The sequence below is a fragment of the Miniopterus schreibersii genome (genome assembly GCF_964146895.1).
Source record: "Miniopterus schreibersii genome assembly, chromosome: 1".
Classification (NCBI taxonomy): Eukaryota; Metazoa; Chordata; class Mammalia; order Chiroptera; family Miniopteridae; genus Miniopterus; species Miniopterus schreibersii.
This window is the reverse complement of record NC_138101.1, coordinates 157,002,521-157,030,046: the sequence shown is the minus strand read 5'-3', so window position 1 is coordinate 157,030,046 and position 27,526 is coordinate 157,002,521. Positions and strand designations below refer to the sequence as shown.

Here is a 27,526-nt window from a genome sequence, read left to right as displayed (position 1 = left end):
GCCTCCACCGGGTGCGGCGCCGGCAGAAAGTCGGAAAGTAGTCACTTCCGCCGGTGCTGCTGTCTGCATCCGGGTCAGCTACGCCGCTGCCGCTACAGCTGCCTCTGTGACCCGGGTACTGGGCCTGGGTCTCCACTGCGGTCCGAGGGGAGTGGGCTCCGCTCGGCGCTACCTTCTGCGACCTGGCCGTCAGCCCCACGTCGCCGGCCTGGAGGGGCGAAGAAGACGAGGGGGCCAAGGCTTCCTCCGGGGTGAGTGCGGCCCGGGAAGGCTGGGCACGGCGGGTCTGGGCTGGGAGCAAGCCTGGGGGCGCGAGCGTCTGAGGGGCGCGTGGCCCCGGAGGGCCGAAGACAGGAGGCCCACAGGGTTATTCTTTCGGGGGGGGGGCACCACAGAACCTGCCCGGAGGCGCTTCCCGGATCTTAGGTCCCCGCCCTTGGCTCTGCTCCTGTTTGCATTTGCCATCCTTGCTCCTCCACCCCCTTTTCCGTTTATGGTGGCTGTGCTCCGGATGGAAACTGGCCCCTTCTCGGCCCCCCCTGCACGCACCCGGGTCTGGGTGCGGTGACTGGGCCACGTTGGTCTCCTGTTTATGACCAGCGTCCGTCCTGGTGCAGAACAAAGAAACTTGGACTTCTGATGTGCCTCGTACCCTCGGAGAATAAACACGGAAGCGGCGGTTGTAATCGGGGCTCTCGTAGACCTTCCTGCGTGAAAAGCTGTGTTCCTGCGTGCGTTCAGACCCTACCTTTTTCCTAAATAACTGACAAAAATGGGTTCGGTTTCCCGGGTGCATCTGATGCCACTAGAGATCTAGATCAGCTGATGTTAAATAAAAACTTAAGTTGGTTCTGTTACGTTGCTTTGAAACTTACCTTGTCTGTCCCGGGAGCTCTTTGAGGGCCCAGCTTTTGTCGTGTTCATATAGGTCAGGGGTGGGGGGCCCGCAGGCCGTATAGGGCCGGGAAATCATTTGGTCTGGCCCTGCCAAGACCTCACCAACGAGAAGTAGTTCCAGCCATCACATTAGGGGTGAGTTAATGAAATGTTTGACCAAATATAGCAGCCTAATTTTTAAGTTGATAATTTTATCTGACCTTGGAATGTTGTTATAAATAGCCAAATGGCCCTTAGCAGAAAAAAGGTTCCCCACCCTTGATCTAGGTAGTCATAGCTCCTTCCACATAGTTGAAGAGTGTGATGGCATTTTAGTGTTGCTTTTTTTCATCCTCACCTTTTAAAATTAGGATCTCTATTTTTCCTAATGCTTAATTTTTTTAAATTAAATGTATTCTTTCTCTGAGATTTTGTAATTCTGCGACTTGTAAATAAGATTCCTCAAAATTGTAAGTTACCCAATGTAGTTACCCTCAGACTGTTTTCTTGATGATCTTACACTCCTAATTTCTTGTCATTTTACATTTTTTTTGAACTCTAATTCTTAGTCTTCATAATCTTCTCTATTGCAGCCTAATATTGTAGGGCTTAGACAGGAAGTATTACAGGTCCACCTCTGCAAACACATCGGTATTGTTGTAGTCCTTAGGCATTGCCAGCCCTTTGAAGCTAAGTATTAAGTGTAACTAAATATGGCATTACAGGCTTATTCTGTATAAAGTTGAGGGTGAACTGGAGATACTGCTGTAGTAGAAACAGCCTATGCCTGGGAACCAGGATATAGTGTTATTTTTCCTTACAAATAAGATAAAATGAGGATAATAACACCCGTGTTTTATACCTCAAAAATTATCGGTTGCCACGTATGAAATGATGAATGTGCAGCTAGTTAATGTGAAAAGCACTCTTTGGGAAAGCAGTTCTGTTCATTCCATCAGGAGTAATGTTGGTAGCAGAACAGTGAGGAAGGCATCTAAGAAAGGAAGTAGTATATTTAGCCAGATCTGATAAATTAACCTTGACTGGCAATGGACTGAAAGACGTCTTGTAAAGCTTACATCCTATAAAGCAGAATACTGGTATAATATGATGATAGTGATATCCCAAAATTATATTTGTAACTACAACAGTGTGTTAGAGATTAGTTGGTAGACTTTAATCATTTTAAAGGCCTCAGTATCTCGAGTCTGGTCTGCTTACTGGTAATTTAATAAATGTGTCTTTTATAGGTGGGATAGTTATCCTTTGCTTTATTTTCACAATTTTGAGAAAAGTCAGCACCATTTTGATTTTTCTTAAATTTTGTGTTAACATTTCTTTTTTTCTTTTTTAAAATATATTTTTATTGATTTCACAGAGAGGAAAGGAGAGAGAGAGAGAGAAACATCAATGATGAGAGAGTCATTGATCGAGCCCACAACCCGGGCATGTGCCCTGACCGGGAATCGAACCCTGATAGCCTGAATCCTAGGCCGATGCTCAACTGCTGAGCCACACCCAGCCGGGCGTGTGTTAACATTTCTGATAGAGTATCTCATTTCATACTTTGTTTTAATGTATATATAGTTGACATAAAACATTAGTTTCCGGTGTATAACATGATATGGTATTTCTATATATTGTGAAATGATCACCATAATTAAGTCTAGTTAATATCTATCACCACACATAGTGACAAAAACTTTATCCTGTGATAAGAACTTTTAAGATCTACTCTTTTAGCAACTTTCAAATATGTAATACAGTATTATTAATTATAGTTACCATGTTGTACATTACATCCCCAGGACTTACTTATTTTATAACTAGAAATTTGTACCTTTTGACCCCCTTCACTCATTTTTCCCACCACCCCATCCCCACCCCTACCTCCACCTTTGGCAACTACCAATCTATTCTCTGTATCTGTGAGCTCATTTTTGACCTTTTGTTTTTGTGTTGCTTTTTAGATTCCACATGTTAAGTGAGATCATGCAGTATTTGTCCTTCACTGCCTGAGTTATTTCACTTAGCATTATGCCCTCAGGGTCCATCCATTTTGTTGCAAATGGCAAGATCTTCCTTTTTGTGGCTGAATAATATTTCTGTGTATGCATGTACACATACCTCATTTTCTTTATGCATTCATCCATTGATGGGCACTTAGGTGGTATCCATATTTGGCTGTTATAAATAATGCTGCAATAAATATGGAAGTGCATATATCTTTTCAAAATAGTGATTTTGTTTCCTTTGGATAAATACCCAGAAGTGGAATTGCCAATTGCCTATTCATATGGTAGTTCTACTTTTAATTTTTTAAGGAACCTTTATACTGTTTTCCATGGTGGCTGTGCCAATTTACATTCTCACCAACAGTGCACAAGGGTTCTTTTTCTCTACATCCTCACCATCACTTGTTCTCTCTTGTCTTTTTGATAATAGTCACTTACAGGTGTGAGGTGACATTGTGTCATTTCATCTTTAAAAACCTACGTGACCTTGCTCACAAGGAAGCAATGACAAGAAAGCATGTAGGATTTTTCCAGAAGTGCTTGGTGATCTTTATAAACATAGGATGGCCTAAATTATTTTCCTGTAATGCTAACAGTATTGCCAACCTCATAGGAAAAAGTGAACATAAATATTTAAGTTGCATCCCTTTCATTTAAATGAGGAAGTGAAAAGCTTGCCTGGCCATTTCCCTTGCCAACTGTAATTGATTTCAGCATAGATGTGGTTACTAGCACCTATTCCAGAAGCAGTGTTAAGCTGCATAATATTAAAGTTACCATGTAAAATTATAATTCAGACCATTCTAAGTATGATCTTAATACTTAATTTTTGCTTATATTGCTAAGCTGCATGGGGAAATCCCCTTCTTGGTTGTGAAGTTGTGTCAGGAGGAAATCCATTATCTCCTTTATTTTTAAGCTCACTAAGGTGAATGACTGTTTTGAATTTATCTCTGTGACCTTCACTCCTAACTGGCATAAGTAATGATGTGCCACAACTACCATAAGTCTGTTGAGAAATCACCTTATTCCTGTTGCATTGGGTTGTTTTAACAAATAGTATCTTAAAGTGTTATTTCCTCATTCCTTTTTTCACCTCATTCTAATTTACAAAGTCTATGAACAAAAAATGGGAAGCAGCCATGGCTAACTTGTAAGTCAGCAATATCCTGGTTTCCTTCAAAGTGGTTGTGCTTATATTGTTCCTTTCTTGTTTGTTTCCTGTTTTTAGAGCTGCTGATAAAGTGCTTCTAAGAACAGTACTCTCTCAGTTGTTTCAACTGTTTTTATCTACCTAGTGTACTTTTCCTCCTAAAGTTCATGATGAAATGTTTAAGAGTGAATCTATCTTTATCTCTCCTAGGTTCTATTTAACTAAATATCCATGTTTCTGCGCTGTGGTTTATTAACATTACATAATTCAATATGATATTAAAGTAAAAAGTGAATTGGCCAAGAGAGCTGAAGTACTCAGGCTCTCTGCATTTAGAAGGTCTTTTTCAATTGATACCCTTGTTCAAGGGATAAAAGGTAGATAAAAGACATGGTTTGTCTTCTAGAATTTCTATATATTTTCTCTTACAAACAAGGAATAATTTTACCAACAGAAATTGATGTTGTATGTATGTAGATTGCTCCAAATATTTTCATTATACTTTTTGAGGGATAAAACATAATAGGAAGCCTGTATATAGCTTAATAAGAAAAATAAAACATCACAGATACACAAAGGATCCTACTAGAATACTATGAAAGACTATATGCCACTAAATTCAATAACCTATAAGAAGCGGATAAGTTCCTAGAAATATACAACCTTCCTAGACTGAATCATGAAGAATTGGAAAATCTAAATAGACAGATAAACAGTGAGGAAATTGAAACCACCATCAAAAACCCAAAAAATGAAATTCCAGGACCAGATGGCTACACTAGTGAATTCTACCAAACATTCAAAGAAGATTTAAAACCTATCCTTCTCAGACTCTTCCAAAAAACTGAAGAAGAGGCAATACTTCCTAACACATTTTATGGGGCCAACATACCCTGATACCAAAACCTGGCAAGCATAACACAAAAAAAAGAAAGCTACAAACTGATATATCTTGTAAATACAGTTGCAAAAATCCTAAACAAAGTACTGTTTGTATATACAACAATATATTAAAAAAATAATACGTCACAATCATTTGGGGTTCATTTCAGGGGTGCAAGGATGGCTCAACCTACACAAATCGAAATGTAATACACCACATTAACAAAACAAAAGATGAAAATTGTATGATTTTATCAATATATGCAGAAAAGGCATTTGATAAAATACAGCATCCATTTATAATTAAAACACACAATAAAATGAGTATAGAAGGAAAGTACCTCAACATAGTAAAGGCCATATATGACAAATCCTCAGCTAATATCATACTCAGTGGTGAAAAACTGAAAGCTTTTCCTCTAAAATTGGGAGTAAGACAAGGATGCCCACTCTCACCACTCTTATTCAACATAGTTCTGGAAGTCCTAGCCAGAGCAATCAGGCAAGAGAAAGAAATAAAAGGCATCCAAATTGGGAATGAAGTAGTAAAACCATCACTTTTTGCAGATGACATGACTCTATATAGAAAACGTTAAAGATTCCACCGAAAAACTATTAGAAACAATATATAAATACAGTAAAGTTGCAGGATACAAAATCAATGTACAAAAATCCACTGTTTTACTATATACTAACAATGAAACTTCAGGGGGAAAAATGGAAAAAAAAAATCCTTTGGCAATTGCAACAAAATAATAAAATACCTAGGAATAAACTTAACAAAGAATGTGAAAGATGTATATACTGAAAACTACAACATGTTATTAAAAGAGATTGAAAAAGACACATTGAAATGGAAAGACCTTCCATGTTTATGGATTGGAAGAATCAACATAGTTAAAATGACCATATTACCCAAAGCAGTATACAGATTTAATGCAATCCCCATCAAAATCCCAATGTCATTTTTAAAGAAATAGAAAAAAAAAAAATCAGACTTCTATGGAACCACAAAATACCTCAAATAACCAAAGCAGTCCTGAGAAAAAAGAACAAAGCTTGAGGTATCACACCGCCAGACTTCAAATTATACTACAAAATGACAGTAATCAAAACAGCATGGTACTGGCAGAAAAAGATTCAGACCAATGGAACAGAATTGAGAGCCCAAAAATAAAACCACAAGTATATGGGCAAATAATTTTTGACAAAGGAACCAAAAACACACAGTGAAAAAAGAAAGCCTCTTCAATAAATGATGCTGGGAAAATTGGAAAGCCACATGCAAAAGAATCAAACTAGATTACAGTTTGTCCCCATGTACAAAAATTAATTCAAAATGGATCAAAGACCTAAATATAAGATCTGAAACAATAAATTACATAAAAGAAAACATAAGTACTAAACTTACGGACCTTGATTGTAGAGAGCATTTTATGAATTTGACCCCAAAGACAAGGGAAGTAAAAACAAAAATAAATGAATGGGACTATATCAAACTAGAAAGCTTCTGCACAGCAAAAGAAACTAACATAAAACAAAAGGCAACCAATAAAATGGGAGAGGATATTTGCAAACAATGGCTCCAGCAAAGGTTTAATATCCAAAATATATAAAAAACTCATACAGCTCAACACCAAACAAACAGTCCAATTAAAAAATGGGCAGAGGACCTGAACAAGCACTTCTCCCAAGAAGACATACAAATGGCCAACAGATACATGAAAAGATTTTCAATTTCATAGCTATTAAGGAAATGCAAATCAAAACTACAATGAGATACTACTTCACACCTGTTGGAATGGCTGCTATCAACAAGACAGGTAATAGCAAGTGTTAGGTTGTAGAGAAAAAGGTGCCCTCATCACTGCTGGTGGGAATGTAAACTGGTACAGCCACTGTGGAAAGGAGTATGACGGGTCCTCAAGAAATTAATAATAGAGTTACCATATGATCCAGCAATTTCTCTTCTGGCCATCAATTCAAAAACATTTATTCACAAAGGTATATGAACTCCTATGTTCATTGCAGCATTATTCACAATGGCCAAGACATGGAGACAACCAAAGTTTCCTTCAATAGAGGATTGGATAAAGAAGACAAGGTACATTTATACTATGGAATACTACTCAGCCATAAGAAAAGATGAAATGCTACCATTTGCGACAACACGAATGGACCTTGAGAATATTATGCTGAGCAAAATAAGTCAATTAGAAAAAGTTGAGAACCATGTGATTTCATTCGTATGTGGGATAGAAAACTGAAATTCAGATGCATCCTGATATTTTCCCAACACCCAGTAAAAAAGTGAGACAAAATAATAGCTTTCTGATTATTGAATTTAGGGAAATGTGTTAGTTCACTTCAGAGTGAGTATCAACTAAATTCAATAAAAATTTTAAAAGAAAACATTGAGAAGTATAGTGAATTAAAAATTTGAAAGAGACTATCAATTTTCAACCTTTAGTAATAGAATGTTTTCATCTCACTTGAGTAGAACTCTAGAGCCGGGGTGAGGAATGTCCAGTCCGAGGGCCATATACGACCCTCGAAATCATTTGCCTGCCAAGGCAATCACAGGCAGGACTCGAAACTCAATAAATCTAGGAGCTTTTTTCATAGCTAATTTTTAAGTTGATAATTTTGTATGGCCCGCGAATGATGTTATAAATATCCAAATGGACCTTAGCCGAAAAATGTTTCCCGACCCTGTTCTAGAGTAATAAGTTGAGTACTTGGGCTTTTGGCCATAATTTTGGGGTGTTTGGTTTGTTTGTTTGTTTTTACTAGTGCTGTATTTTAAGTGGAAGAGGTTGCTAATGTAAAGAGGTATCCCTTTTTTGTTTATTTTCCTCTCTACAAAGAGGAAGAGTTGCTATTAGAAAACAACCTGTGATCATTGAAGATGTATGTTAATTACTTTAAAGTGTAGGCTATGTATTAGAAACAGAAACTGTGAAGTACATACATCAAAATTACTGTATTTTAAGTGTGTTTTTCATTAATTTCTCAAAACTCCCTGGCTCACAATTTTCCCAGAGAATTAAAAATTCCTTACTCCTATATATAAATTAACTTTTCAAAGTGAATATGTTGGTGAGGTAAAGACAGCATTTATCATTTTTCCATATTAACAGTTGGGTCCTCAAAAATGTAAACCTTTAGAACACGTTTGAAGCCTTCCCTTGAGCATAAATTGGAATTCAAACTGGGAAGAGAGACTCCCGGTCTTGGCAGAAATATGAATATACTTCATCGTGTAAACTCTAACACTTAAGAAAATTTCCAGCCCAGCCGGGCGTGCCTCAGCAATTGAGCATCAACCTAGGATCCAGGAGATCGAGGTTCGATTCCGTGTCAGGGCATATGCCCGGGTTGTGGACTCGATCCCCAGTCAGGAGCATGCAGAAGACAGCCAATCAGTGACTCTCATTAGTGTCTCTCTCTCTCTCTCTCCCTCTCCCTTCCTCTCTGAAATCAATAAAGATATATTTTTTTAAAAAAGAAAGAAAATTTCCAGTGTAATTTTGTTGTTGGTCTAGAACATGATGCTTTTTCTGCACAGCCTTGTGCATCTTTTGGGTATTGTAATGACAGATAACGCAACCATAAAACATGACCACATCTTTATTTTAGAAGATTAGTTTAAATGACTGTGAATGGCTTGCACCATTTGTTTTACTTAATAAGTATTTTTAAGAGTTATTCACATGTGGTTTTAAAAAATAATTTAGAAAGAGTTAGAAATCTATTGACTTACTCTAATGTAAGTGAACTAAATACTCATTTATACTTCTTGCCCCCTAAAGTTTTCGCAATTTTTGTCACACTGTTAACTAGTTGATCTTCATGACTTCTTAAATAATATATTTAAACCTCTATTTCTTATTCCAGCAACCAAAACAATCTCTAAGTTCCTCACTTTGTAAAATGAGTATATTGGAACCCATATTCTTCCTTGGAAAAACTAAAACTAAAATATATGGCCTAAGTTAAAACAGGTAATTGCATGAACAAAAGCATTCACTAAGTTCAGTATGTGAAGACTTAGCTGAACTATATATGAGAGAAGCGTGGTATAGATATGAAGCAAATCAAAATGCCCCATAATGCATTTACTGCACAGTTGCTTTCAGTTCTTTAGGTGGCTCAGGAATTGTGGTATTGAAACTATAGAAAAGGAAATATAAATGACAGCACACCACTTGGCTCTGCTGAGTCTTGAGAGTATAAATGCTGTTTACTAGTGTTCAATTTCTGGAATCAACTGCTATCCAGAAGACAGAAAATTTATGGGTCTAGAGTAGAGAACATATTTACTCACTTCTATTTCTTGTGCCTCCTTGCTTTTTTTGTTCTCACCCATGGATATTTTTTCCATTGATTTTTTTTAGAAAGAGTGGAAGGGAGGAGGGAGACAGACAGACAGACTGGGACATCAATGTGAGAGAGACGCTTTGATTGGTTGCCTCCTGCACACACCCCAACAGGCTGGAGACTGAACCTGCAACCCAGGCTTGTGCCCTTGACCAGGAAAGGAACCCGTGACCCTTCAGTTCAAGGGACAGTGCTCTAACCACTGAGGACACCATCCAGCGTGCCCTCCCCCCATTTTAAATCACAACCTAAAACACGTGCATTTTTGCAACTAAAATAAGTCTGTGTGTGTGTGTGTGTGTGCGCGCGCGCACTCTCCCTCTCTATATATAATATATATATGCTCTATTTTCTCTTCCAATTTCTTTTTAAATGGTAGTTGCAACCAAATAATTGATTTCATGACCAGACCATTGAGCTAAGAACTAGAGGTATGAGCTAAAGTATAAGATTATTGTACCGTTTCAGCCGATAAAAAGTAAAGTGAAAAATAAGTTGCTATAAATTTTTCTCTTTTCACAGGACATTGGCTCTCTGGATTATCAGGAGTTTGCAGTTGACATTGAGTCCAAGTTGAGGATGGAAGGTGTAGAACTTAAGGAAGAATGGCAAGATGAAGATTTTCCAATGTGAGCAATACTTCTAAATGAAAACAAATTTAGAATAAAATTTCTTTATTGTTATGTCACCTATTAAGTGAATATGGGGCTTAATTTTCTTTTATTTTCAGAAAAAACTTATTAAATAAATAAACAAGGATTTCCTAGATATTCTGGCAAGCTACCGTAACAGATTTGCATTTGTAGTTACAGTTGTATTGGCACCAGTAGGGTTGATTAAAAAAGAACAAAGGCAGACCTTATTTTTATTTCCAGTTTTATTGAGAAATAATTCACATACATCACTCTAAGTTTAAGACATACAGCATGATGGTTTGCAGACCTTACATACAAATGATGTTTCCATGCCATCATGGTCAAAAAACTATGCAGTGCGCAGTAACGTACCTTAGCAGTTGCAAGGGTCAGGTGGGAATACTGAGTCACTGCCATAGTACATGATGATAATAGTAATATGAAAATGCTAATACTCTAAAGAATTGTAGCTGTCCTTACCATATTCCCATTGTGAGGAATGATTTATCTTCATCATACATTATATGTCACGTTAAATTCACGCATTTGAAGTATATTTGTTTTGTCAGTTTATAATTTTTATATTTGTTTTATAGTTGTATTTAAGGGCAGTTACATAAGGAATTTATATCTACTTTTATGTGTTACTTATATCAGTATGTAAGTCAGCTCCGACAGTCTGAAATACTTTCTTTAAAAATGGTTTGTAAAATCAGTTTCGTACATAATTGTTTTTATAAGCTATTTTTAATAGAACTTTGAACTTCAAAATATTTTTTTTAATTTCTTGGTTAAAAAGTGTTTCTGTGTCTTCTAGACCTTTACCAGAAGATGATAGTATTGAAGCAGATATATTAGCTGTAACTGGACCAGAGAGCCAGCCTGGTAAGAACTTGACACTTTTAGTTTCAATAAAATGATAGACTTTGTGCTATTTTTGAACACATTTCTTTGTCAAGGAAGAAAATATACTCAGTGTTTGTTTTATCATAGGGAGCCAAAGAATAAGTTGAATGTTAAGGAAAGAGTTTTTGGAATACTTGGGGATTTCTGGAAATTTCTACTCTAAAGGGATGAGAGTAGATCATTTTTAGTAGTAAGAAGTGACTCTGAGATCTGCCTCTATTTAAAAAGATATATCCTTTCTGGGATACATCACCTTGCCATGATGCAGAAGCAACAGTGATCAGAATACAAAGTTGTGAATTAGTGCTTTGGGATTGTGTTTAATTAATGTTATTTTTCCTAAGGATGAAGTGGTGGACATTTAAACATTTCTTCTAATACATCTTTCACTTGGTTTACTCATTCCAGGCTCATTAGAAGTTAATGGAAATAAAGTAAGAAAGAAACTGATGGCTCCAGACATTAGCCTGACCCTCGATCCTAGTGATGGCTCTGTGTTGTCAGATGATTTGGATGAAAGTGGGGAGATTGACTTAGATGGCTTAGATACACCATCAGAGAACAGTAATGAATTTGAGTGGGAAGGTAAGTGTTTCATTGTTTTTATCTGACTTTTATTAATGAATGTTTGACTTTATTATACATAAATGTTTTTGTAATGGCATTCTCATAGTGTGATAATTGGAAAAACTTAAAACTTGATCATGAAACCAGTTAAAACTAATGATCAAGGGATTTTGTTATGTTGTTAATTCTATATAAAGTTCATATTTTTTTCCCCTAAGATATGAAATTCTGCTAACACTGGATATTCTCATGGCTTTCAAACTATTTATAGTAGATTGCGCAGGTGGCTTTTTTTTTTCCTTAATTGCCCAGTGCTGTAAATTTATGTTTTTTCCTGGTTACTCTCAAAATATTGCTTGGTAATTATGGCATATTCTTATGTTCAGTTGATCAGCTTAAAAAGCGCTTTGAAGAGACATATAATTTAGGAGATGTGGTAAAAGTAGTTAAGGGTTTACAGAGAGGGAGTTCTAAAGGGAGTTTTTTGAGGGTGATTTTTTAAAATAGGTTTGCTGATAGTGCTGCACTTTGTAAACAACCAGCTTGAATTAATGTGTACTCTAGCCCCAACTTTATATTCCTCATCATTTGTTATTTGGAATCCAAAGGAATTTGCATGTGTTTTGCTTTGCAAGCTTTCTTTAATTAGATAATTGTTGGCTACAGTGTCTTTATATTGTTAATAATTTATATATATGTATATATATGTTCCATCTTTAAAATGATTTTTACTTCAAAGCAGTGTTTAGCACTAAGTATATTATCTGCAGTGAAGGGTAAGATCCTTGATGTGCTGTACTTTTTGTTCCTTTCTTCTTCCCTGTTTACTGGTTCAATAAGCAGTCCAGTAAGAAGCAATATTTTATAAAAATACTGAAATAGTTTCTGCCTATGTGTTTTGTCTCTTCTTTCTTTAATGCTGCTCTAGTCATTTCCTGGAAGGATATTTTCCGTTAACTGCTTTATCTTGGAAACATACAACTAACATGCAGTAGGTTTCCCCTCCCCCCATCTTTTGGTAAGGAGACTCTGATACTAAAATTTTGAAAATCATATCACTAATAATCAGCTAAAATGCAATCTTGAACTATAAATTACACCTAATCATTGGTGCTTATGCTTTAGCCAATACCAATTTAAAATATACTTTTGCATGTATACTTCAGAATATTATCAGTAAATTTCTGCTTAAAAAACTGATCAAATGAGAAATAATCATTGACTAGTTAGCCACTTTCTACTGGTATCATAATGTTTGGGGAATAATTTATTGCTCAATAACAACAAGAAATGATTTGGCTTCCAAATAATGAAGTAACCTGTAGTGTTGACACCTGTCAAGGACAGTCTTGTTATAAACAGTATTTGGAAAGGCACTGTGTACTAAGATTTTTGATGGCTATATGAATTATCTTTTCTGAACTTATGGACATACCTTGTACTGTAATTAGGTGCCTTCTGAATTAGGCAATACAAAAAAAGTTAAAGAACCATGATTTCTAGAATCATAAAATGACTTCATATTAAGAACAAGCCTTTCTTTCTGTTATGGAAGAAATATTTAAAATTCCACAGAAAGTATAATGAAAAATTCTCCAAACATTCTAATTAGATAGCAGAGTGGTTAACATGTAATTTTATTTTGTGGTATAAATAACAATTTGGGATTCAAAAACCTTTTATTTTGACAGATGATCTTCCAAAACCCAAAACTACTGAAGTTATTAGGAAAGGTTCAATTTCCGAATACACAGCAGAAGAGGAAAAGGAAGATGGACGACGCTGGCGTATGTTCAGAATCGGAGAACAGGACCACAGGGTTGATATGAAGGCCATTGAACCCTATAAAAAAGTTATCAGTCATGGAGGTAAGAGCTTCCAAAGATTGTTCAGATTTTTTAATGCAATATCAGAAACCTAAATGCTTAAAGAAACTCTCCCTTGAGATATTACACAATTTTGAAATTATAATAAACATTTATCATGTCATTTTAGAAAATAACAGGTTTGAAGTAAAAGAATAAAACTAGCATTTAAAAATCATTAATACATGCACATAGTAAGTTCAAGAGGCTTAACTGTATGCAGTGAAAACTCTTCCTCCTACTCTTTCCCTTGACATTGCTCCCAAAACTGAGACTTCCTCCCCTTTTTACCCATTTATAACTTACATGCAATGAAATATTCTAATCGGTTTTTTGTAGCATATGCAAATTTATTTTTTCACCAGCTTTATTGAGATATAATTGACATATAACATTGTATTATAAGTTTAAGGTGTGCAGCATGTTGATATGACACACTTGTATATTATAAAGTGATTACCACTAGCCTTAGCTAGCACCTGCATCAGATCACATAATTACCACTTGTTTTTTGCAGTAAGAGCATTTAAAATCTTTCTCAGCAACTTTCAAATACATAATACAGAATTATTAACTCTTGTCACCATGCGGTACATTAGCTCCTCAGAAACTGATCATCTTCTAATTGGAAGGTTGTACTATTTCACACATCTCTCCTTTTCCCCCAGCCCCTAAAAACCACCATTCTATTCTCTGCTTCTGTGAAATCAGCTTTTTTAGATTCCACATATAAGTGATATATTTGTCTTTATTCTGTCTGACTTATTTTATTTCACTTACAAATGTTCTAATCTTTAGTGTACAGTTTAATGAGTTTTGACAACTACCCATATAACCATATATACCCACATAGCTTACACCCCCAGACATATAGAACATTTTCATTGTCCCAGAAAGTTCTCTAATACTCCCTCCCAAGGATTACCTCTCCATGATCCTAACCACTGTTCTAATATCTATCCCCATGATTAGTTGTGCCTGTTCTAGAATTTCATGTAACTGGAGTCACATGGTGTACACTCTTTGGTCTACTTCTTTTGCTCAGCATAATGTTTCAAGATTCATCCATGTAGTTGCATGCATCCATAGTTTATTTCTTATTACTGCTGAGTGGTTTTCCATTGCATGGGTAAACCACAGTTTGCTTATCCATTCTTTTGTTCCCAGTTTGAGCTATTATGATTAAAACTGCCATGAACATTCTTATACAGTCTTTTGTGGATATAAGTAAAACCTGGCTTTTTAAACTTATGACTTTTTCTTTTAATTGATTTTTAGAGAGAGAGGAAAGGAGAGGGATAGAGAGATAGAAACATCGATGAGAGAGAAACATTGATCGGCTGCCTCCTGCATGCCCCCTACTGGGGATCGAGCCCAAAACCTGGGCATGTGCCCTGACCAGGAATCAAACCATGACTTCTTGGATCCTAGGTCAATGCTTAAACACTAAACATGACGCCTGGGCTAAACTACAACTCTTAATTTACCATACAACCCTGAACAAATCATTTATCTTTACCACAAAGTAGAGAACCAGTTCATTTCACATTTTTATGAAGTACCTACTTGGTATATTTGTGGGATATACAAAAATATAAGGCTTTGTTCCTTCCCTTAAGAAATTTACAAGTCAAATAGGTAAAGCTATGAAGACAGAACATCCATCAGTCTGACTGTGCTGTATATAGAAGTTTACCTCAGCATTGTGTAAATACTGCCAGAATGTTAGTGCTAGCCAAAATGGAACTCACTCCGTAGAGCATGTCATGTTACCTGAAATCCATCCTCCTAGTGCAGGCAGGGAGCCACATAGGTTTTTTTCACGTAGAATTATTTCCACTTAGTTTACTCTCTGCCAAATGCACCCCCTGCTTAATTCTATAGTCCTCATTCATCTGAGAGCAAATCACTTGAATATTTTCAGTTACATTATTCTGCCTAATTTAATCTTATTCAGATAAAAACAACAACACCAGGATAATCTGGATCAGGAAGTCCACCGATGCATTAATTCAGCTAGTTTGTAGGAAGCAGGTCATGAGACCTAGCTCATGGCTGAAATACAATATTTTTCGGAAGTAATACGTTATTTTTCATACAGGAAATATTAGGGCCATTGTATCCTACTGAATTCATCACAATATGTTTTGTTACTACAGGATTAAGAAAGATAGTTGGGGGGATGAAGATGGGAGGCTGGGGAAAGATTAACCAAAGAATTTATATGCATATATATATATAACCCGTGGACACAGACAATAGTGTGGTGAAGGCCTGGGGCAGGGGGTGAATGCGGGGTGGAAGAGGTCAATGGGGGAAAAGGGGGACATCTGTAATACTTTCAACAATAAAGATTTTTAAAAAGATACTTAAGATTCTAATGTATTTGAAATGTTCAAACCTTTTCAGTGCATACTTTAAACAATAGAAATGAGAGTTAAAGCAAAAATATTTGTGATTGGTTATAGCTTAATATCTAGAGATTACAATAAAAAATATATACATTTTAGTGCTGTATTTCTTAGAATTATGTCAGATGTGATCTTTTCTTAGGTATTAATACCCTAAAATCTACAAAATGCTAGGCAGTGTTGAACGCAACTCATTTTTTTAGAAGCACCCACTTTAGCCCAGCTGGTGTGGCTCAGTTGGTGAGCATCGTCTGGTGTACCAGGAGGTCACTAGTTTGATTCCTAGTCAGGGCACATGCCCTGGTTGCGGGCTCGATCCCAGTAGGGGGCTTGCAAGAGGCAACCAATTGATGTTTCTGTCTCTCTCTGAAATCAATAAAAACATATATTTTTTTAAAAGACACTTTAAAAACACTTTAACCTAAGTAAGTTGCATAAGAATGTTTTATTGCTAATGTTGTTGTGTTGTGTCTGCTTGGATTATATCACTGTATTTGTCTACTTGTTACAATAAGTCTGGCTTTCTGATTATGCTGGTTTAAGTGGGTTTCTGGTATTTATGCCCATCCTTTCCTCTTCAAATTTTATTGTCTTTTTGACAAGAGGTAATTTAAAGATCTAAAAAAAAAAAAACCAAAAAAACTTTAGATCCAGAAATTTGTGGAAGGTAAACCACTGTACTCAAACAACCATACAGATGTCCTCTGCAAAATCTTCAGAGTAAAATCATGCTGGTGATTTTATCTTTGGTTTCTTTTCAGGATATTATGGGGATGGATTAAATGCCATTGTTGTGTTTGCTGTCTGTTTTATGCCTGAAAGTGGTCAACCTAACTATAGATACCTGATGGACAATCTCTTTAAGTATGTATATCTTCACAAAAATGTTTAGACAGAATTCTGAGTTAATTAGATGTCCAATTTAAGGAAGTGAAGTTTAGCTGGGTAAAAATTATAAATATACCAGTTCTAGTTCTTTTTAAGTTCTTATTCTTTGGCATTATGAAACTATTTGCTTTCCAACTTGACAGAAAAAAACCTGTTATTTTAAAACTGGAAGGAATATTTCAGATTATCTGTTCCAGCTTCTCTATTTTACATTTGAGGACACATTGAGTATAAAGAAGTGACTTTTTTATTTCAAAATTATATGGCTAAATTACATTTATCCCCGAAAAGCCAAAGGTAACTAAGCTGACTCAATTCTGTTGTATTTCCACAAAGTCATTCTATTTCTCAAATTAGTGCAGTTTTTTAAAACTTTGTTGTAGAAAATTTAAAACATATACAAAGGTAGAAAGCAGTATATTGAATCTTTGTGTACCAATCACCCAATTCCACAATTATCAGTTTATATTTCACTCCCACAATTTATACTTCCCCTACTGTATAATTTTGAAGCAAATCCCAGACATCATGTCATTTCATCTATAAACATTTCAATATGTATTTCTAAAAGATAACCAATGTTACCTCAATAAATATAATTAATTTTTTAAATAAGTAAATAAATAGGTGATAATAACTTTTTAAAATAACCATTATATCAGCTAATACAGTGTTAAAATTTTAATTGTTTTTGCTGTCATTGAAGGGGAGGGAAGAGAACTATAATTTGGATAACCTAGTTTGGCTCTGCAAAACTATTATTTAAGGCTTTAAATTCTTTTTGCAGGTATGTTATTGGCACTTTGGAGCTATTAGTAGCAGAAAACTACATGATAGTTTATTTAAATGGTGCAACGACTCGAAGAAAAATGCCCAGTCTGGGATGGCTCAGGAAATGCTATCAGCAAATTGATAGGAGGTACTATAAATACAAGTTGAAAGCTAGTCCAAATAATTTTTATAATGGCCTTATTAGATCATTTTCTGTTGCCAGTTAAAGGCACCATGTATACACTTCCTAAATTACATTTATTAATTTCATAGAAAGTTTCTATTTTAGAATGTTGTGAAGGAAATTAATTTTAATCTGTTTCATAAAGAATAACTTTAATTCCTTAAAACAGACATATAAAAGCTCTTTATTTCTCTTTATTTATACCACATTGAACATTTTCCAGTAATTTACATTTGGGGAAAGGATGGAGAACTTGGTACATTTTCTATTTCATTACATTCTGAGTTTTGCCTAATTTATAGTGTTAGCATATTTTATGTTAAAGTGCTTATTTAGCTGTAATTTTTCTTTGGAATGAGCTCTAGAAGTGTATTCTATTGGAAGTTAGTCATCCATGCTGATGGAAGGAACTTTGATCCTCTGATTGGTTTGATTTGACCATAGCTAATTCAAACTAGTTTAATCAACTCAGACCCATGAATAGGCTTTTCTTCATACTTAACCATGACATTTGCTAGTTCTTGTGATTTAAAAAAAGATCCTTAATGGTCACTTTATTTAAGTGTGAAATGTGTGTGATAAAAGTTATTTGGTCATTTTAAGTTGCCTAGAATAATAATGCCTTTAATTTTTAATAAAAATTTCAGACTTTGTAAGAACATACAAGGTCTAGTTTATGCTGCCTGTTACTTTGGTCATCTCCATTCTCAACTTTGTGCTTGTACAGTGCCCTTCGTGGTGTTGAAGAAATTAGTACCAGTTTCCCCCTATTCCTGAAAATGTAAACAGTTTACTTCTGTATTCAGTATTAGCCTCTACCCTTGGGTGGGAGAATCCTGAGGACAAGTGCATGTATGCTAGGACACATTTAACAACAGGTTATACATAAATTTAGCCAAATGAAGTAGTTTATTTCATAGCACTAGGAGGGACCATCAAAATTCTAGAGTGCATTTCTTATGTGTGAAAGAATATCACATCTAAATGAGAACTCTTGGATGAGGGATTTTCAATTAATTTTTCTATAAACCTTCATATACCTATTGGTGTCTTAACTTCTAGCATTAGAATTTATAAAGCTTTTTAAATTTTTCCTTCTTTATTAACTCCAGGCTACGGAAAAACCTAAAATCTCTAATCATCGTACATCCCTCTTGGTTTATCAGAACACTTTTGGCTGTTACAAGACCGTTTATTAGGTAATTTTCTGAATGCCATTAACTTTTTTAAAAAGCAGAACACAAACTCCTTGTATGAATTTCTTGTCAGTTCTGTTGGTCAGAAATATTGAAGTAATTATTTTTATTTTCTTCCATAGCTCAAAATTCAGCCAAAAAATTAGATACGTCTTTAATTTGGCAGAACTAGCGGAACTTGTCCCCATGGAATATGTTGGCATACCAGAATGCATAAAACAGTATGTTTTGTTTTATTTCTTTAATTGTATTGGATCTTTATATTTTGATGTGCAAGAGGTAAATATTTTTTTAATACTCATTTTTTTCTCACTTCCTATATTCTAAATATTTTGTAGCTTCTCTTGTTTTTGTAACAAAGTAACAGAAGAAGCCAGCTCTGGCCATTGTGCCTAAGTGGTTAGAGTGTTGGCCCACAAGCCCTCAGTCTAGACACTTGTGGTTAATGGCTGTTGTATAGGAGCACCTATGACTTTCTCTGGGCCGCTTTCTCATCTCGTTTCTCTCTCAGGTTTTAATCAGGATGTTCACTGGGTGGATTAAACCAGTGTTTTTAAGACTTGGGTTTGCACAAAATTTCAAATGCATTGAAAACAAAAAATGCTTTATTACCCTTTAATTTCATAAATATTTATTGTGTACCCACTGTGTACCAGCTGTAGAGAATATGTGTTGGATAAGGCTGGCTCCATCCCTGTCCTTCCCAGAGCTTACAATATAGTAGGGAAAGTAGGCATTCAATAAGTAATTATACTCAAAAAAGGAAACATCAGTATGGGTAGCCTCGGGTTTGGTTCCCAGTCAAGGGCATGTACCTGGGTTGCAGGTTCCATCCCCAGCCCTGTTCAGGGAAGATTTGGGAGGCAACCAATTGACGTGTCTCTCTCACATCGATGTTTATCTATCTATGTATCTATCATCTATCTGTCTCTCTTTCTCTCTCTTTATCTCTATCTCTGTCTCTCTATCTCTCCTCCCTTCCACTCTCTCTAAAAATTAATGGAAGAAATATCCTTGGGTAAGGATTAACAAAAAAGGAAGAAGACATTTTCCAACACCTTCCCCATAAGTCACCATTTTCTTCAGCCTGTTGGTTGAAAAAAATAGGAAGAATTCTTTCTGGTTGTGATTCATTTATGTTTGTAAAGACTGGTTACATGCTAAGAGGTGATTTCTTGATTTGTCAGTGCTAAAGAACATTCTCCAAACTTGGATGTGCTGCTCTCCTAATTTGAGTAAAAGCTCATTTTGACATTGACTATTATTACTAAAGAAATAAAATATTATTTAGATCAGCATAGCCTTAATACTTTCCAGTGACTGGAATTTATTCTGTTTAACAAATTCACTTTTATCTAACTTTTAAAAGAGCTTGGTAGAGGTTTTTAACATAAATACTTGAGTATCATGGTGCTATAATGTAGAAAAAGTTTCTTTGTTCTGTTAATCTGAGGTTTTAGTCTATTGAATGTGTCAAAGCTAGATTTCTTAAGTCAGTTTTGATTTTTTATATTCCTGTATTAAATATTTTTGGTTTTGCCTACAAACTTAATTTTATTTTCAGTACCTTTTTTTATTTTTTGTTTATCATTATAACATGTATTTACTGAAATAACTCTTCCCTACCAAGGTATGAAGAAGAAAAGTTAAAAAAGAAACAAAAAAGGTATATGCACACCTTGACTGGGTTGCATCTAGACTAGTCCATTTGCATTGCACAGACTAACTCTTCCGTATTGGTTGGTTAGCTTATAGACAAAGATAATAGCATTTGTAAATATAAATATACCCCAGAATCCAATGCAGAGTGAATCCAAAGTTCCTGATGCTGACTGTGGCTTGGATTCACTCTGTTTTAACACCATATATAATACTATTTGGGAATTAAAGGCCACAGCCCGTCCTCCCTCCTTTTTGGTATAAGTACTGATGGTGAAACCAGAGAAATTACTAAGAATGCAATTTGAAAAATCAGTGATTTTTAATACTTTATCATTTTTACCATATTTTTTTAATCTGTAACTTGTGCTTTTGAAATATTCGTGCACTTTTTAAAGAAATTATTTTATTTCTCTGGGGTTAATGATTATATTTAAAATGCACATATTCTTTGGCTAACCAACATTGATTTCCTTGTATGCTTAAATGGCCTGCTAACCAGTCAAATTTCTACATGTGATAAAATACCTAAAAGTTCAATGTACCATTTAGTAGTTAAACACTCTGCTTTCCATCTTAAATTTAATTTTGAATACTTCTGCTTTGAGCATAACAAACTATTATCTATTAATACCTTGGCATAGAAGATAAAAGGCAAGGGTATAAAACAGTTACATTTTATATAGTAATTTTAAAAAGTATAGGATTTGGATCTAACTTGTTAATGGACTTTTAAAATATGGACAATTAAATTAGCAATACAGTTTAATACAGTGTTTCTTAAGAGTTAAGGTGAGAGATTTATATGTAGTTATTTTGACTATTCTAAGGAACCAATTTTAAGTAACTGGAACTGAAACATTTTTAACTTTGGACATATTTTGTCTCTGTTAATGAGCAAGAATTCAGTTGACCATGTGATAGAATAATAGCTTCACATTTCTATATGACACTTTACAGTTTATCAAATAATTTAACAGAGATATGGGCAGTGATTTTTAGATCTTGCTAATTTCTCATTCCTTTCTAGGCATTGGTGTGCATTTGCCAGACAAGTGGCTGAAATTAAAAATACAATCTGTAGTTGTAGAATATTTTGAAGCCAGCTGCTTCATGGATTTCAAAGTGAATTGCCTTTATTGATGAAATCTGTATTGTGCCTTTTTACAAAGTTCTTAGTATTTCATTATCTATTAAGTGATTTAGGCATCAGAAAAAAAAGCAGAACTGTACTCTCTTTAAATGTATTGTTTGAAACCTACCACTACTATTTTATCTTGTTGTGTTTTTTTTCTCTTTTTTTAATTTTGTTTAACCTTAATAGAATCATTATGTATACCTTTCAGGCACTTCTTAGTTTTTGTACAAGGTTTAGCCTTAAAATATTAATAAATTCATGTTAGCTTGAAAATGATAACATTCAAATTTTAAAAATAGAGGGGCATATTTTTGAAACCAAAAGTTAACAGGCTACATGTGGGAGAGCTTACTTAAAGTGAAATCTCTGTGATGAATGAGTACTGATGAGAAGCACGTACAAAACTGAGTCTTGAAATACAGTCATGCGTCACTTAACAATGGGGATTTGTTCTAAGAAATGTGTCATTAGGCTATTTTGTCATTGTGTGAACATCCTAAGAGTGTACTTTCACAAACCTAGATGGTCAGCCTACTACACACTTAGGCTATATGATATAGCCTATTGCTCCTAGGCTATAAACCTGTATCGCATGTAGCTGTACTGACACTGTACCTACTAAAGGCAATTGTAACACAATGGTAAATGTTTATCTAAACAGAAAAGGTACAGTAAAAATACGGTGTAAAAGATAAATCATCATATTTGGACATTTGTATAGGACAGTTAACCATGAACAGAGCTTGCAGGACTGGCGAGTCAGTGAGTGAGTCGTGAGTAAATGCGAAGGACTTGTACATTACTGTCTTGTATTGTGTGTGCTATGACGTTACAGTGTCATTAGGTGGTAGGAATTTTTAGTTCCATTATAATCTATGGGACCTTAGTCGTATATGCCGTCCATCATTGACTAAAATTGTTACCTGGCGCATGACTGTAGTGGCATTTTAATATATCACTTAACAAAATCATTTTTGAAAGGTTTTTTCCATTCTCTTATCTCCCTGCCCCCAGCTATGCTACAATTCAACATTTCAGTATGTAATGTTGTTCAGTATGTAATGTTCAGTAAAGTTCAGTAATCTGAACTTTTAATAAAGTTTATGTGCATTTGTACATAAGTACTTTATAATTTTTAAAGAAACAAGTTAAATTTCTTGTCAGTGTTCTCTTGACTTTAAAAATTATCTTTCCTTGTTGGGAAAATGTTTTGTAACCTTTTTACTGTGTCTGCTTCTTGGCAAAGCTTTGTTTTTAACAATAATATTCTATGCTAAATGTAGTCATTATTTTTAAGAAGGAAATTATTCACTTGCTAGTGTTTTATTATCTATATTTGTTTTTCATTAAACAGAGTTGATCAAGAGCTTAATGGAAAACAAGATGAACCAAAAAGTGAACAGTAAGTTTGGCATCTAGTCCAAACAAGACTGAAGAATGTGCTGATGAAGCAGTGCTCTTTTTTGCATTTATAATGCATTTATTGGCCCTGATTTTTATGTAACCTGTTACAAAGTTGACTTGACTTTTTCTCAATGGACTTTTGTATAAGGGACTGTTCACTGCTGTATTGTTTTGCAAATCTCTTGAATTTAGCTCTTTACTAGCTAATGATATTGTAATCATTTTATATTGCTAAAAGCAGAGAACCTCACTTTATATAAAGTGGTTTTTGCATTTGTTTATTGAATGATGCGTCTTCTTCAGTAAAATATTTATATGCCTAATTGGTAAAGGAAAGAAATAATATATATTTTTATGTTTTGAGCAATATTTTTTAATGTATACCTGTCTTATGGAAGAATATGCAGATAAATAAGACCATGATATTTGAAGTGCATGTTAGAATTTTTGTGTTTTGTAAATGGTTAACTACATTTCCTGGGTAACTTAAAAAACGAAGTGGCTCATAAGGTGAGAGACGGTTAAACTGGTTGTCATGAATACCCAAAGGTCATATGTATAATCTAAGTAGATTAGTGCCGACCTAAGCTTTTTTAATTACATAATATATATTGTTCCTTAATTCAGAAGCACAAATACAAGTGTACTGCACACTTTTTCCTTTTTACACTTAAAGACAACTTTAAAAGCCAGTTATAGAACTAGAGGATTTAAGAGGCTGAGAATTGAGGTTTGTACATATATGTATATACGGGACATTTTATCTCCTGGCCAAAAGTTAGACCTTTATAAAAATCTTAGATTTGTTCACTAATGTGAAATAAGCTGTGTCCATGGTATCATGCTCCTGAATTTGTGTGAGTGCAGTGTACTGTTCGGAGAACGTGATGAGTTCTTTACTGTCACTACTTTTCTGTAGAAAACAGGAGCTGCTTTTTTAACTGCTCTCAATTTGGGCACTTTACGAAAATACTTCCTTATCAGTTATTGGAACTTGGTAGGTGTTTGACCTAGTCAGATATTGTGTGTTTTCACATTTCCTATTGAATCATGTTGACAGTACTGTAGATTAAGCTATTTTCTAAATCTTAGAGCATCATTGTATTATACTGTTTTGGATGATACATTTGATATAGCATATAAACTCCTTGTTTAATTTGGCAAGTACCTGGACTCTTGCTTCCAAACAGAACTAAATTTACCCACAGAATCACCCTAAAAGAACTGATTGGTCTAATATTGTGTCATATACTTGTGTGACTCATATACATTTAGTAAACTTAGCACCCTCCTAATTTGAGGCTCATACCACACTCCTGCTCTTCTTATAAGGTAATTTACAAAAGAGTGTCCTGGAGTAGCGTAATTGAAGTGGATGAGAGCTAAGCTTCTAAGATTTATTCTATCCTAGACTGAAGACATGTGGTTTTTACCATTTCTACTTTTAGTATCAAGTTCCTATTACAAAAAAGAATTATTCTTTACTGTCTATCCTCTTCAGTCATAAACTTGGCATCTAACTTAAGTCCAATTATGGGAGATGCTGGAGGATTCCCAGGATGAGATGCTCCTCAGCTGCCTCCTGGCTTGACTTGGATCCAGCAGCTGTAGGCAGATTGTGAACTAATGTCATTATAATGAATAAAATCAAAACCATTATTGCTTGCTCAAATGTTAGAAACACTTTGTACTGAAAACACAAACTAACAATAATTTAGGCATTCCTTCTGACTTCACCATATAACAATTATGAATAAAGGATAATATTGAATTTAATTGTGATTAGAGTCTATAATTGTAGAGTGCTTTAAGTAGCATTTTATCTATAAGTCTTCATCTGGCTCAGAATGGGCTGAGCTTTATTAAATGGGTGGTTTTCCTCCACATCAAGTACCCAGTTCAGTTTCAACATTTTATTATGTTTATTGACTTTTCCTTTTGCAAGCATTGTTCCAAACTACAGAAACAACTTGTTACAAAAATGGTGCATTTTTAAAAATATTTTTTAAAAGTAGGATTAGCCTGTATTCTATTAGAACATTAAAATTCAGAGGGAACAGTGATAACACTGGAATATAACAAAAGGGATGTGCTGTGAATCACTAGATTCAAAGGATACCTGCTCTAACCTACACTTGAATGGAATCTGGTATAGGGACATGCCCCATAATAAATGTTTCATAATTATAAGACTTATGTAGGTTAGAAGGAAAGTGTTTATTAAATTTGTTATTTGTAATTTGTAGCTATGTTGACATTTCCCCCATATCATTTCAATTTCAGTTTTCCACTGCTGATTGAGGTCAAATACATATATTTGTATTATTTTACCTTTATGTTGGGGTCATGGATCTAACTTAACTGGTTTAACTTGATGCATCTTTCACTTTTTTTGTTATACTTGGGCTCTGAGTACCTCTTTTTAGTCAACAGTTTCTCATGTAAAGTAATTTGTGTTCTACTTGGTTATATTCCTAAGTACCACCAAGGAAAGATGTTATATTGACCCCATAGTTTAAGCTTAATAGTCTTTAACTCAGGGGGGATGGGTAATAAAGAAATATGATTCTAAGTAGGGCCCCGCTGGTAGTTGGAAAAGAAGATAACAGAAAAAGGAAGTAGGAGGAAGAAAACTATAAAGGGGTAAAGAGTTAGCTGTTACTAAGATGCCACTGACTGTATCCGTTACAGGAAGTACTGTGTATGGCAGCTGTTGGTACCATTTCTTGTGTCTAGCAGGAAAACCTGCAGGCAACTCACAGAGTATGTGAAGGAGGAGAAGGCTGATAATACCTGTAATGAGAATTCGTATTTTCTTCTGCTTTATCCCTTCATATAGAAGTAAGTTTGAACAGAGGGTCAGCATTATAGTGCACAAATTAAAGTTTAGGAGTTGGGTTATTTTTCATATTACATGGTTGGTAAATATAAATGAAGTTTTCCAAAATAGACATCACTATTTAGTAACTGCACTGAATACTGAAATTTGCTGATTGACAGATATATTTTGGTAGCTAGAATTTCTTCAACTGCAATTCCAAAATTTTTAAAAGTAAGGGATCTGATTTTTTTATAGAGACTTTGTAAATAACTGTATAGTGTTACTATTTGGCTGTTTTTATGTGAGTGCTCAGGGAATTTGAAAGTTTCATTTAATGCAGGAAGTGGCTTTTTAGATTTCTTCAGTTGATAGATAAATTAGCATTAGGATATATCTGATAGAACAGGCCAGTTTCCTGATCAGGTTGGTAAGGTTGTATAAAACGTTACAAGTAGCTTCATCTTTCCTTTTCCTATGTTACATGTGGAAAATTGCTAACATTGCTCAATCAAAAGGGAGCAGGGGAAAGGCTGAAAATAGAGATTGCTACCATTCTGTTTTGTTTTCATGCCTATATTTTTCCCATCATATTTAGATTTTTGAGAAATGGATTACAAATCTCAGAAGGATGGGGTAGGTAGAGGAATAACTGTACTTACAAGTTAGACCAACTATTCTTTTAGAGTTTATCATGTCATAGGGAACAGGAATTGTGTAATTTAAGCTGCTGGGAGAGTCAAGAATTTAAAACTTGCATAGGAAAATCAGTAGGTTAGGGAAGTAGATTATCTACTCAATGTTCTAAGTACAGAATTACCTAGGGAGCCTGTAACTCCCCTGTTCCTGTCCCAGGATTCTGAATGAATTAAAGTCAGACCAATGGCAAGTCCCTGTAATGTAACTTTCCTTTGAAGTTCTAAATGGTAATTGAAAATAAGGTAATGTGTTGAATAGTAAGGAGTGACACTAAAATTTGAACAGAACTGTTACTTTGTTGTAACTCTATATATCTTCTTAATTTCTTATGTTTTGAGAACTACTTAAAAAATACTACCAAAAGTTCACATAAAGCACTTAATAGATCAAACACCAGATGAAAATCAAAGTTTAATGCTTTCAAATTAAAGAATTAAGCTGTTTGCTTCAGATAGCTGCCTTATTCTCTTATAAGGCATTCTACAAGAAGTTAAGATGTTTGCATTTTAAATTTTTGTTTCTATGTTTAGGGTGGCTAAGGAGGAACTTGGAAAACATAAATTAGCTACTCCACTACACTTTTTGTATATGGACTTTCTAAAGTTATGCTCCTTAAACAGTTTATTTACATACACCTAGCTAGTAAATATTGGTGGTGTTTAGGGCCACTGACTTGCACAGGCCTTGGGGCATCATTCAAATAGAACACAATTCAGAGTGTTCAATACTAACACACTTTGATAAATATTTCAAAAATTCAAATATTTTTCTAACCATTGGTTCACATTGCAATTTAAACAAAATTAATGTACTGTGATCATTTTACTACTATTCAGATGATGTTGCATAGCTTAGTGCTTTCATTTTAGAGTGTTTGAGAAATTCAGTTCTGATGACTGTGTGTGCAAGATGTTTATGTGGTCCCTGTAAGAAATATTAGGGTTGGTCTTGATTTACTAAGGAGATGTAATATTTTATTTTCCTTTGAATTGTTAGGAATACAGTGACTTGTGTCCTGATCTGTTGCACATCGTATTTTTGCAACATTAATGAATTTAAATAAATTAATTGGAAAGTTT

The 27,526-nt window shown here is 34.8% G+C and overlaps 1 protein-coding gene across 4 annotated transcripts; it reads left to right on the top strand.

The window, feature by feature from the left end:
• On the top strand, positions 1-27,526 carry BNIP2 (BCL2 interacting protein 2). Of its 4 annotated transcripts, XM_081135361.1 has the most exons (11): positions 1-251; positions 9,829-9,935; positions 10,759-10,826; positions 11,256-11,432; positions 13,106-13,282; positions 16,452-16,554; positions 17,366-17,497; positions 18,646-18,732; positions 18,852-18,950; positions 20,360-20,395; positions 22,881-27,526. In XM_081135361.1, the coding sequence occupies exons 2-11, from the start codon at positions 9,886-9,888 to the stop codon at positions 22,930-22,932; spliced, it is 981 nt and encodes a 326-aa protein (XP_080991487.1). In that variant the 5' UTR covers positions 1-251; positions 9,829-9,885; the 3' UTR covers positions 22,933-27,526. The 4 variants fall into 4 exon arrangements, with proteins under 4 accessions (XP_080991487.1, XP_080991488.1, XP_080991489.1 ...); XM_081135362.1 differs by lacking the exon at positions 20,360-20,395 and having other exon boundaries at positions 22,881-23,216; XM_081135363.1 differs by lacking the exon at positions 17,366-17,497 and having other exon boundaries at positions 66-251; positions 22,881-23,216.